General features: G+C 42.3%; 1 protein-coding gene across 1 annotated transcript; it reads left to right on the plus strand.

Annotated features, from left to right (window-relative positions):
- Positions 1 to 9,405: 9,405 nt before the first annotated feature.
- PHALS_08749 (uncharacterized protein) lies at positions 9,406 to 9,951 on the plus strand (the record flags this gene model as incomplete). Its single annotated transcript, XM_024724154.1, has 1 exon — positions 9,406 to 9,951. One exon carries the CDS (start codon positions 9,406 to 9,408, stop codon positions 9,949 to 9,951), a length of 546 nt encoding a protein of 181 aa, XP_024575059.1.
- Positions 9,952 to 12,963: the final 3,012 nt, after the last annotated feature.

The raw sequence follows: 12,963 nt of genomic DNA on the forward strand, positions 1-12,963 counted from the left end.
GTCTCGACGCCCTGGGCAATTATACTTGATGCCTTGGCGTCATTCACGAGCCACGTTTCCGTTATTTCGTTCTCGTCCTTCGCGCCCATAATGTGACCTAGAAGCCCTTTTCTTGCGAGGGCCATCCTCATGTCGAACTCCTAATGGTAGTAGTTACGATCTCCTAGGAGGATTTCGGTGCGCTTGGTAGTCACGGCGGTGAAGGTGTGGTGAAGAGAAGCTGTTGTTTGCGGCTGTTAACCTGTTGAGAAGATGGCAAAAACCGAAGTGAATATATTTAGGTCCTTAGTTCGCTACTCTGTGCTACCTCTAAGCCTGTTCTTCTAGATCCTTCTAGAAGCTTCTAAATGTAACCATATCTATCTAGACCAATGAGCGACTACCATTATGTCCGTAATCAGCATCTGTAATGATCCACATGCATTCAGCGGTGTAATTTTAACATTATCTATGCCTGCGACAGCGCTGCTGGATTCTGCTTGTACAAACAAATTTTATGGAATTTTCAGGAGGACCCAAAACCTAAAATTATACTGATGCATTGTCGACACTTTTTCGAGGTATGTTCTTAAGATGATATTAATAATTCGTGTTTGAGTTGATATTTTATCCAAAATATGATTATAAATCGGAATCACAAGTAGGTCAAAGAAGTCAAATTATACGGTGACAGTTTACTTTAGAAAATGCTTAACAGATACACGCATAAGTGTATCCCGATTGAACATCTCAGGTCACCGAAAGTCAGTACAAACTGAGCTGTATGCAAATTATTCAACCGAGACGTGTTCCAAAAGGAGTATTGTGATTCTTCGCGAAAGTGTCGTATTCAAAAACCTTTACATGAGGAACAACGATGCGTTTTGTGTCAAGTGGGTCCATGATGAACCAAAGTACATCTTGAAACAAGGAACAAAACATCGATTCAAGTAATACATTAAAAAAAACTTAGAAGAAGCGATTTTCCAAGTAGAAATACGTCTTGCTTCCTTGGTTTCGAGAATGCAGCTAGCTGTGTCTGATATTTAAGCTGTCGTCGATGGTTTACGTCGCTACCAGGCAGAGATTATTAACGATCCGAGTGGCGTAAAAGCACACACGCTCCGGCTTGTATTCAAGTTCGGAGGCATACTCAGCAAAAAAGATCGTCATCATGCTTTTCTCAAAGCGAGATGTGGCTACGACGCCAACGTTCGTATAGACGCTTGATCTGTATCACTCACAGTCAAATAAGATCTAAGCAGGAATATCCCAAACTTGGCAAAAATAAAGTTTATGTAATGAGCTCTTTGTCGTTACCCATATTGAAAATTTCTACAGCTGCTACATTTGATTGCAATCACGCCTCAGGCTTATTGGTTTCGGCTTGACGCAAATGAGGAAGATATGTCAACACTAATCCTCCTTGACTATTGTAGTCAATCTTTCAACAAGCAAATATATTTATGGCTCAAATACCTGTAAGCTCTGATGATTTGCACGGTGGGGGTGTTTTTATAAAATACCGCGACAATGTGGAGCGGCTGGGTCGCCCTTCAAAACCCGAGTTAAGGCCTTGCTACTCATGATGATAGTCACTTGCCTTTGCTGTGATTTTCTTTGGTCATCGCGACTAAAACACCCTCTCATTCGCAAGCCAAAAAGCTATCTATATAAGCTAAAAAGGAGAAATTTATTAAGCCGTGGCGTAGGGAAGTTTTCTCTGTGTCGGCGGAGATGAGCCATCAAGGTCTCGGTCTCAAGTTTTTTTGCTGCCTTGAGAAGTTTAACAGCTGGAAATTGGAGCGGATAGTCGCCCTTGGCTTTTGGTGTTTTTAAAGCTCTTATCAGTATCGTTGTTACTATACTGATCGAAACAGCGCGATGTACCAAAGCCGTGGCAGCCTCACGTCCATATTAAAAGATTTCCTGCTTTTTAGCAAAGGGATATTCATGGCTCATTCTATATCTTAATGAAAAGAAGAGCGTAAATACTAATATTTTAGTCCATCCATACTTCGTGGTGCTCCAACCAGGTATAGCTAAGATGATACCGTAGCTTGTTTTCAGGTATAAGACAAAATGCTTTCCAGTTTATCATCAGCTTATATAAGAGCCAAAATTTCAATGATTTTCCCGTCGTCCGACACACAATATTTAATATCCAAACATGTCATACTCAATAACTGGGAAACTTCCTTAGGTCCTCAAAAGTAATCTATCGCACATAGTTGAACGAAATTTGTAAAATCGTTACGAGGATTTATAAACTCTGAACGTTGATAACATCAACCAAAAATAATCTATTTTTCTTTTCAGAAAACTATTTCTTTTCAAGACTGAATTTCCTGATCCAAACCTTGACGAGAGACTATAGAGCTCTGATATGACTCTAGCGACTGGCCTTCACCAACTGGATTTTGTATTATTTTCAAAAGAGCTGTCAATCGACTCTGCTTGAATGCTCTACGGGATGTGCCTCCTAAATGATTAGGAATGGGACAGGCAAGGCTTAGATTTCTCGTATGTTTTATCTCATAAGTAGCACCTGCTGATCAAAGGGCGTTTTGCAGTCGTTAGGTGGTAAGACTCGTCTAACTCTACTTGGCTTTGAGTCATCGTCGCAGGCACGCTCACAATGCCTATACTTACAAAGCTGACCTTTGTGGTCCTCATGTTACGCGAAGTCCACCGATTTCCCACAAGCGGTAGTGCTTGAATTGTTTCGCTGCAAGTAGCACATATGCAAAGCGCTCCATGAAAAAATTAATGCGGTCATACTAGCCTCGAGTATCTCGACTAGGTCAACCTTATTCATCATTTGACGGGTCATGGTAAGACTACACGGACGCGTAAGAGCGGAATTTACGTATTGCTATTAGATCACGTGAAATCCAATGTGTATTGTTTGCATTTTTTTGGGATGTGTACTAGAATTGCCCGTCCGTGAACACACACTTACTTGGGAAAACTTAAATCAGTTGCCACACTTCATCACGTGCTACTCGCTTCCTGAGAGCCGTTGATTTACTTGAAAACCGAGGAAAGGTGGAGTGACATTTATTATGGCCTGTAAGTCTCAAACATCCCAAAATGAGAAGTGCCTTTGAATTCTGATATAAGGTTATACAACTCTACAAAGTCTTTAGGAAATGTGAGTTACACACTGGTATGGCTGACAAGACATAAGTACTGAGTCTGGTCCATTTTTCATTACACAACACACACACAAATGATTTATTATCCTTAAGCTTTCTTCAAGTCTGAGACTCGTTGTTCGTGATCCCACGCAAAATGAATCGGCTGTTGACGACTTGCGTCGACGACAAGCGCTGACGATGAGAGCCGAGTAGAAACGCACCTTAATCCGAGGATGCAAAGACGCTTTTGCCACCATCAAACTTGGTAAGTGCTCCAAATCCACGTCAAACAGCGCTTTTGCACGTTGAGCCAAAACCTGGCATCAAACGATCAGCTCGGGAAGATGCTGATTGTTATGAAAGACGCTGTGTCAAGCTCAGTCGTCCAGTGTATTTGCGTTATCATGAGATTGATCGTCGTCACGAGTTTTGCAATCGACGTATTCGTGCCACCTTAGAGTTTGATGAACTCTTCCGTCGAAGAAAGCTATAGTCATCACTCGAACCGCGTAATTTTGCGACGTCGGACCATCTACACGTGCTGTAGGAGATTCATGTACGTTACCATACACCCGGCAATCCTATCTGGATTACATCCAGAAAATCGTCTGTGGGCATGGGCTCGTGCAACTTAATCCTTGGGATATCCACCGTTTGCACAATGCAAATACCCCTGTAGTCATGTTAAAAACACGCGGTATGCGCTTTCAGTTTGATCATTTAATCAATTTTACTCAAATATCGAAGATCCTCGCAAAGTACGTGCGGTCGTTAGTCGACTTCAGGACGAAAGGGAGAGATAGAGAAATGGAAGCGACGGACCCCCAAAAATAATATCATGAAACCGCATCGAGCGCGAGAACAATACTGGGATAGTCGCGAAGGATACGACAACAAAGCTTCCATGTAATCTCGATCGCTGGATAATTCAGCTTCACCATGAGCTCCTTCCGGACGTCGTTCTCCACCAACTCGTCCACGACGTGGTAGTATCGATTTCTCGGTCGATCAAAATGCGGAGGGATGCTCGAAAAGGGTGTTCTCACATCTTCTTATGAGGCTGCTCCACAATCTTTGTCTGATTTGGAATTACGAGTGACGAAGATACAAAAAACCCTTTGGTTGATGAATCGGCAGATGATCGAGGTCTTCGATCGGGTGTCGGGGGCGCGACAACGCATGAAGGATGTTCGACAGGTCGTTCACTGAGGTTGCGATCTCACATAGCGTCCTGGAAACTAGCCCAAGCAAGCAGGCGAGAATCGGATTCAGCAATTGAAGCAGGCTCTGCAGGTTCTTCCTATTGCTGCAGCTGCTGCCGCTGATAATTCGTAGCCTTCTGCCAATCGACATCGGTATATATTTTTCCCACTGTAATCGCTAACGCGATCAGCACCCATCAGTTTCTCCCCGACGTTCCAACTCTCGCGACCGTTCGGTTGGTATTAAAGTTCACGATTATCCCAATTATTTCGACGATGATGCTGAGGCGACGACACCAGGGGTTCGACTTTTCAATCTCGTGCTGAAGCGGTGGCTTTGAAACCATTTTCATATATCCCTGCGTTACGTCCAGGTAAAAGGTCGCGTCATTGTGAAAATAGGATTCGAGAAGTCGTACGGAGAACGTTGGATGTGGTTTTAGCTAGCTTGGTAGGTCAATAAAGGATGCATTTTCATGGTATGACACTTTTGGAATGAACCGATAAAGCGAGTTGAAAGCTTTCAACTTTTCAAGCTCGAGACCACATCGGCTGATAAGCTCCTAGTGCTGCCAAGTTCTTAATCTCCAACACTAAATACAATATTTCCTTGAAAACCTCGTCTATTCGCGTATTCTGTTGTGAATCCTGGGCATTAGGCATTGCACGTCGCACACGTGTGATCAAATTCAGGTGACATATGATATATAGGTCAATGGCGTGCATGCACTAGGCCTTTACATTTGCAGCATTGATTGTATCAATTTGGGAGGCAATCATTTGCCGAGCTACATTGGAGACACCACCCATCGCACAAAGCGGACTTGCGGGTGTTGCAAGCCATTCCTAAAACCAGCTTAAACCCAATAGATGAAAGAACCAAATTTTCCATAGCAATCCGGACCAATGGTAACAACGAACTCCATTCTACGGCACTTTACGCACAGAACCTTCTTAACACATCACCGACCACTCGGTTGGCACGTCCAGTTCGCCTATTGGTCTCCGGGTGTACCGCGGTTGACATATCCTAGCGAGTGTCAAGAAATCGAAACAACTCTTTCCACAAACCTCTCATGACTCGTGTATCACAATCCAAAATGATGGTGTCTGACCATCCTTTATTGCGAAAAACGTAGTCAATGAACAATCTAGCCGAATCTTTGGAATCAAGCGAATCGCTACATGGAGCGATGCGGGCTACTTGCTGAGTCTGTCGACGAGGACGAGCATCTCATTGTGACAAACATGATCATGTACTTCAAATCATCATTGTGGGAAACCACACCCATGGCCTTCAACTACATGGTGAAAAAGACCATCCTCCGATGCAAAACGATGCATCCATGATTTCATGCGGCCAAGACACTTGTCGTGTAGCTCCATATCTCTTGATGAGAGTGATGTTCAAATCACACGATTCATTCTCAGCTTACGCTCTACGTATTATATCAAATACATCATTTTCGATGTAGCTAATATGGGCTAGCTCATAATGCGGACGACGTGACAATGGACTATCCGGCACGTTCAGATTAAACGGTTCGTACACGACCGAGGGAGTTGTATTTTGGGAATAATGACAGCTAGTGAGCTTTCCGCTGTGAGAAGTAAAAAACTAAAGTTTATTTCGCAAGCTTGCGTGATCCGTGTAGATGTCAATCAGAGCTGAACCTGTGAAGTGAACACGAATATCCACCAGAGCACACTTCGTTGCCAGCCCCCTTGTCGTGGACAGGGGAATTCTTTTCTGCTGGCTTCGACTGTCGTGATTGAAATGATACGACACGATTGTATCTGCTCGAGTCCTTTCGGAGCATTATCGATTGCCAACTCAGACGCGTCACACACCACGTTATACACTGTATATCATTTGGTTTGGCAAAGAATGGTGCTTCCATCAGTCCTTTCTTAATTTGAGGGTATGCTTCTTCATTAGTGGATGATACTACGTCTTCCTTCAGTAAGTTTTAATGGGCACACTATTTCTTCATAGTTACACGAGGAGCGATGCAGGTAATTGGACAAATCAATCCTTTCTTGAAATCCTTTTAATTCCGTAGCGTTGACCGCTTTGAAGTATTCAAGGTCTGCACGAACACCACAATTACCAACATAACACGCGAGGAGCGGTACTTTGCTTGCACTGAAAATAAACTTTTAAAATTCGCATGAAATGAATGTCCATGAATACATTCTAGAACTGCACGGAGGTGCTCTCAGTGCATTGTTACGGCAGATCTGCCACCTTCGCCCTTCGAATCAACGAAAATATCGTCAAAATATGTTTGTGTGAGGCGTCGCAGTAATGAAACAGATGGGAGACTAATCGATTGAGCTTTGCTGGGGGTACTAGCTAGTCCTTGTGGCATCTCAAGCCTCTCCATCACATTTCGGGCGGTGTACTAAGAGCTATTAAATGGACGTCTTCCTCCCTCTTCAAGTAATATTCATCATTAAATCAAGTACACCTAACTGTGTACAGATGAACGTACGGTGGATTAGGATATCTTTTCGTGAAATCGGCGGGTGAGTGAAAATTGTCTGTGCATTCAACTTGTTGTAGGCGAGAATGATACACCATTTACCATTTGGATTGCGCACACTAAACGTCAGCACGTTGAGGGGAGTAGCTCTCTCTCAACAAAACAGCAGCTTTGGGAGCAAAGAACTCATCAATGTACTTATTTTGTTTTTGCGACAGTGGCCACTGTCGAATATCTGTATGCTTTGAGCCATTTCACGATCAAATTTGTCTGGAACTCCACGATCGGGTCGAATGCCAGAGGGCGGCTTTGGACTAAAGACGTCATCCTTGTATGAGGATTATCTGGATCCGTTAAAAATCAATCCTCTGCCTGATTCCACAACCTTTCGAAATTCTTGTTTAAGTGCACTATAGTCATAGAGTAGGTACGACACGATAACGCTCAACAATATATCTTGCGAGATATTGCATTGTTTCGGTCAAGGACTGCAATGTAATTAATACTAGGGGGACAGATGTAAGAGTTTGACCTTTGTTGATTGGTATTTCCAGTCGTCGTAGCTAAATACAAACTAAACTTATCTGACCCATCATAAGTGAAATAATTATCTAATCTTTACACTCATACTAAAAATTCGACTGCGTAGTCGATCAAATTGTGAGTATTGATTGACGAAGTGACAATGTGCTAATGTTACCATCAATAACAAGGTAAAGTCAGAAAGATCGTGGCAAATCGACTCGTAAAGTACTCCAGATTTTAAAAAAAATGCTACGAATGATATGTCGGTGTGGCATATTCCTTTTGCAGCATGAAGAACAGGCTCGCGTTTGGCAATACGACATTAACTCTGAACTTACCATTCATTCTCCTTGAAAAGGGGTGAGCGTTTTTGAGCCAAACGTCTCCAAGAAGGATGTAAAGCCACGCTCACAAAGCTGCGCAAATACATGCGGCAATGTCGGCGGCATGCTCAGGGTATGAAGTCCTCAGTCTGTCAGTTCATGATCCCGCACTCATCTCACGACAATACTTAGGTCCAGTATTGCCTCAACTGTGTTCACGCCAAAGAGTGCCAGATTTTGCGCGACGAGTTCAGAAATTGGGGCATTGTTAGTGTATAAGTTCCAGATTGACTGCACATTGTAGTCTTTAATAAACGCATCCTGCTCGATGCAAAGGTTTCATTCGGCAGCTTGAACAGTTTGTGACTCATCGAAGAGACCCAAAGCATAAATAGCGGTGGAACATTTATTTGGAAATACAGCAATATCTGCTCAGCGAGAGTTGCGCGATTGCTTAACAGTGTCATATTGGCACGAGTCGCCACCTAATTCACTACTACAAAAAATAGTAAACACCAGCAATCCAGCGCGCTTGGAGATTTTCAGCCTCAAGGTGCCGCACGACGAATAACGATCCATTCAGCTACATTTACGAGGGCTAAATACTTGTTTAAAAAGTAAAGGAGGTTCTTTTTCTGCAAGAATTTCTGGCTGTCGGCGGTGTACGCGAATAATTTCTCCACTACGGCAAATTCTGTCACTAACTTCACAATTACCGGCAAAATATCAAAATTTTGTTGGAGGGGTCTCATCGTGATCATTTTGTGGTCCAATCCTTTAACATTTTTGATAGTGTCCCCAAATAATAAAATCAAAAGAAAAAAAGCTTCCGGGGCAAACAGGACTACAGGGCATGTAAGTCTATATATCTCCACTCCACACGATCAATAATTGCCTTTAGAATATTATGATGCTTTGATCTACAGCAGTTTCTTGATTTTTATGTGTGTGAACATCCCTTTTAAAACTTGCTTAAATGTAGAGACTTTAAAACTCAATTTTTTTTAATTTATGCGGAGACGTAGTTTTTCTTCTATAATAATCTATAATAATCTATACAATGTCGTGCGTTTTAGCGATATGCTACTGTATTTGGAAAAGTATCTACCAGCCACTATCGTCACTGTATCTAAATGATTATATTAAAAATACTGTAAACTATCTATTCCATCTTTTTTGTACGAGCCTAGTGCACTAGCTTGTTTCCCGCACAAAATGTCTTGATTTAGTTCACTAGCTGCGTGAGTGAACTCTTGAAATTTCGTTAGCAAAAACGTGGAGGGGTCTGCACGTAGCATCCAACAATTTTGTCGTGCAGACTGCAAATGTAGCAATCTAATTCACATTCGAGAAGGAAGGATGTCTCGTTTGCCTAAGATTCTTCTCTCATGATTTCAGTATGCAGAATCGGCTGTGAACGGACGTCGTCATTGATTGACTTTGCTTAAGGCTCACTTATCTCATTTCTGGATCCGTCCGCTAGTCGCCGACAATTAAACGATTCTGAAAGCTATGCACGTAATTGTTTGCTGCATCATAGCTGTGCTACTTCTTGATGCTGTCGTAGCTATCAACATTTACGTCTTTTCGAAAGCCAAATCCGTCATATCTGCAAAGGATCACGACAGTGATTTTTATCGCGTAAAGATTACGCCGCCGCCTGAGGGGGGAAATACTTGCGACATCGAAAGCACAAAAGAAAACACTTCAAGATGAAGAAAGGACCAATGAACAGGTTCAACTAGCAAGTATGCATTTAAAGCTTGCGTTTAAAAAACACGCCAGTTCGGAATACATATCAAGTGTGGAGAAGGCCCTGGAGAATCTTTTTCAGTTTCCCGCCTTTGACTACGATGTTTCAAACATCTTCAAGAATGCTGAGAAGCTGGATATTATCACAGGGTCCATCGAGCGATCGGTGCTATCAGAAAAGTATCTAAACAAGGTATACGAAGATTTTAAAATGATGAAAAAGAGAATCCCAAAGGGGGTCCACGCTGAGGAGATTACTCGAAGAGTACTGTCCAAGTCTCTGAAAGATCTTCTATTCATCATTAACGTAATCAAGGCTCAGAGAATTATTGACCTAGGACAAATACCCAACTTGCAACCCGAGCTTATCACACTTTTCAAGAATTACGTTTTCGCGCTCTGGAAGTCTCAAGGCATGAAATTGGATCGTTTATCGAAAATCCTTGCGCATACGGACGACCCTGAGAATAACCTGGTGAAATCTTATAAGCTTTACCTGTCGATGAAGACAAAATTAGTGTTGCTCGATCAGACTAATCATTGAAAAAAGTGTTTTTTAAATTTGATCATGGCGATGAAAAAGATTGTTGTAAGCTTAATTAGGTAAATTTTATATGCCTTTGTATTACCTTTTCGCAAATGACATAGCGAAGCGAATTGCTATCATATTGAGATACATTTTCATTACATTGTTGATGTCAGCGAAGACCTCAGGAAGGCAGCATTAGCGGTTATCATACTTTTGGCCTTGACATCGTTGGCGACATTTACACGTTTAGTTAAGCTTCATTATGACAACCTTCTTCGTCTCAGCGCTCAATTCATTAAGACAGAAGCTTTCATTTACAGCTTATTTATCCTTTTAAGCAGCAGAGCCCTATGCGCTATTGATCGATCGTATGCATCACGATAATGCACGCGCTCATATTTTCGCTTGATAGCGCGCTGAAATTACGCTCGTTAGACTGTAAAGGATGCAATTTTATCCCATTTCCAACCACAATTTGCAGTTGTTCATGACATTTTGAGTCTTTCTCTATCTTGCACGAGTATGCAAGGCTCAAGCGTCCTTATTTTTTAAGTTTACTTTACTTCTGGTATTACTGATCTAAAGGCAAAGAGTGTACTAGTTTATTGTAGGCAACCGATCGATAGAGCAGAATTCAAGCAACATCTTGGTGTGCGAGCCTTAAGCAATATACGGAGACGTCCAATAACTTTTTCATGTTCACGCAATGAAACTTTTCCACTGTAATAGATTGAGTAATTTAACAATTTTGTGTAAATCAAGTGAAGAAACACTGTATTGTTGGTTAATGAGTGGCGGCTACCTATTGCATTGCTGCGTGTGCGTATCACATCTAAATCACAATCAATGGTTAATAAAGCCTGCACTTTACCAATTGTACTATTATGTCAAGACTCGAAAAGATGGCAGCCGTGGCATTCATTGCCTGTCAAAGATATCAGAACTTAAGGTGCTATAAGAAAATCTTGAGGTACTTTTTTTTAATTAAAGTGCACCTACGCGCGCCAAATGTTCGTGCTGCTGAAGAATGCCTTCACAATTGGATCGACTTTCCGCTCCGTTTTTGATCTCTTCAAACTGATGAATTACCTATTACGGTCAGGACGAGAAGGACAAAACCTCTTGTATCAGTAATTAGCTGCTGCCGTACACTTCATGCCATATTTCGTTGGCATTTGTTTACAGGGATAAGTTTATAAAATCCACATCTCAGGGCTTATGGGAATGAAAACTAAGAATTTCTTTGAAGGCTTGGATATGAATCTACGCACAAAAGAAAACAAAGCTAAAAATTTCGGGCATTTAATAAAATTGTAGTACACAAACAATATCAGACCAATGTCTAACTTCAAACTTTCAGAACTTACCCATTCGGCAAAGTAGCGATCTCCAACGCCGCGGTGTATCTTAACTTTTTCGTCCAGCGCCCGCATTCGCTTCGATCTCCGCATAGTTTATGAACTTTCATCCATCCCTGTGAGGAATCTTTTTAATCAGTTGCTGCCGTTTGTTAACTATATAAAAGTTTCAGAGATATGTCTTCTCTTAAACATTGGCGGCTTCATATAAATTCTCCAGTCGTTCTTTCTCTGCCGAGTTTTCATCTCGTGGCGACAACAATCCTATTTCATGTCAAAGCTCCAGCTTTAGTGCGATGCGCTTGTCCAGCGAGGGTCAACCTTTATAAGATAAACTCTTCATTTTGCTTCGAGGTGCGATTGGGCTGATATCAGTAAGGAAATGAGAATCAACTCCTGCTCCTCTGGAGCAAAAAGTTTATGGTACAATTTCAAAATGACGCGGTGATCTGGTAGACCATATAAACTTTGGCATAAGAGCATGTCGCTACAGTAATTTCGTCGCTTCGCGCTGGTAACTCCTACAAAGGGCAATTAACGTAGTTTGATTTAATTGAAGTCTGATGGTCTGCTATGGATACATCGAATATAGTGCAACAGATCTTTCCAGACAATGGGCTGTAAACGCGAATCGCCATTCGAGTTATTGATAAAAAAACTATTATTACCTGTGCGTCTAAATATTATCCATCCAAATGAACACTAAGCACTATGCCGAAGTTGGCATTCTAGCTAACGGCACTGTTGCATGCGATATGCCTTCTTATGTCGCGCACATGCACACAAAAGTACTAATTATTCATTCACATTGAGCTATCTGTGCGAAACCTTCGATATGCCATACGCCTTTTCTCTACTACGATGTCTTTCTGTAATAGCAGCATGTGTAACGGGGTTACACATACCCTGGTAACAGGTGTGTGTGTCACACCAGATGGGCATGGTGTGACCACACCCAACCGAGAATGCGGATAACCAGGAGTTATACTTGTTTTTAGATTTTACTATACATATTTATGGGATTAAAATTAGGCAGCTTTGTCGCAGATAAATATAGATAAAATCAGTTCTGAATTTAAACGGACGGCCTTGGTTTAATATTGTAATTACTCTTGGATTGCGATCCGCTAAAGCGTACTTGTTCTAAGTATAGAACGAAAGGTTTGACCTACCTTTACGCTTACTCAAAGCACCGAGCTACGGCAGCCCCGCTGCACTTGGTACTTGTAGTCAATCTACACCTGAGTCGTTTAGACTGATTCTCAGTGAGGATGGAACAATTTTTGACTTTGCACCAGGGCATACAGAACGGGCTTAAAAAGATGATGTCCTTGCTTGGTCCTGAGGGCGTGCAACATCTTGCTGCGCAAGGCCCCGAGGCACTCGGTGCGCGTCACAGGCGTTTTCAAACTACAAAAACGCGCTGCTAGAGCACCTGCAGCAGAAGATGTCTGCATCATTTGTGTCTATGATGCCACCGTCAGTGACAGACGATTTTCCCGCCCTAAGCCGCTCATGCTGAGCGGTAAGGACTTCGAGGGAAAAGATGGAGAGAATCTCTTGCCCTGGGTGGGAGAGGTCGAGATGGCCATCGCATCCGCCATGAACCAAACCGAGCAACAGCGCGTAGCGCTAGCCATCTCAAAGCTCGGTGGTCGAGCGCGAAAAT

This window comes from Plasmopara halstedii (assembly GCF_900000015.1).
Source record: "Plasmopara halstedii genome assembly, contig: Scaffold_323, whole genome shotgun sequence".
Taxonomy (NCBI): Eukaryota; Oomycota; class Peronosporomycetes; order Peronosporales; family Peronosporaceae; genus Plasmopara; species Plasmopara halstedii.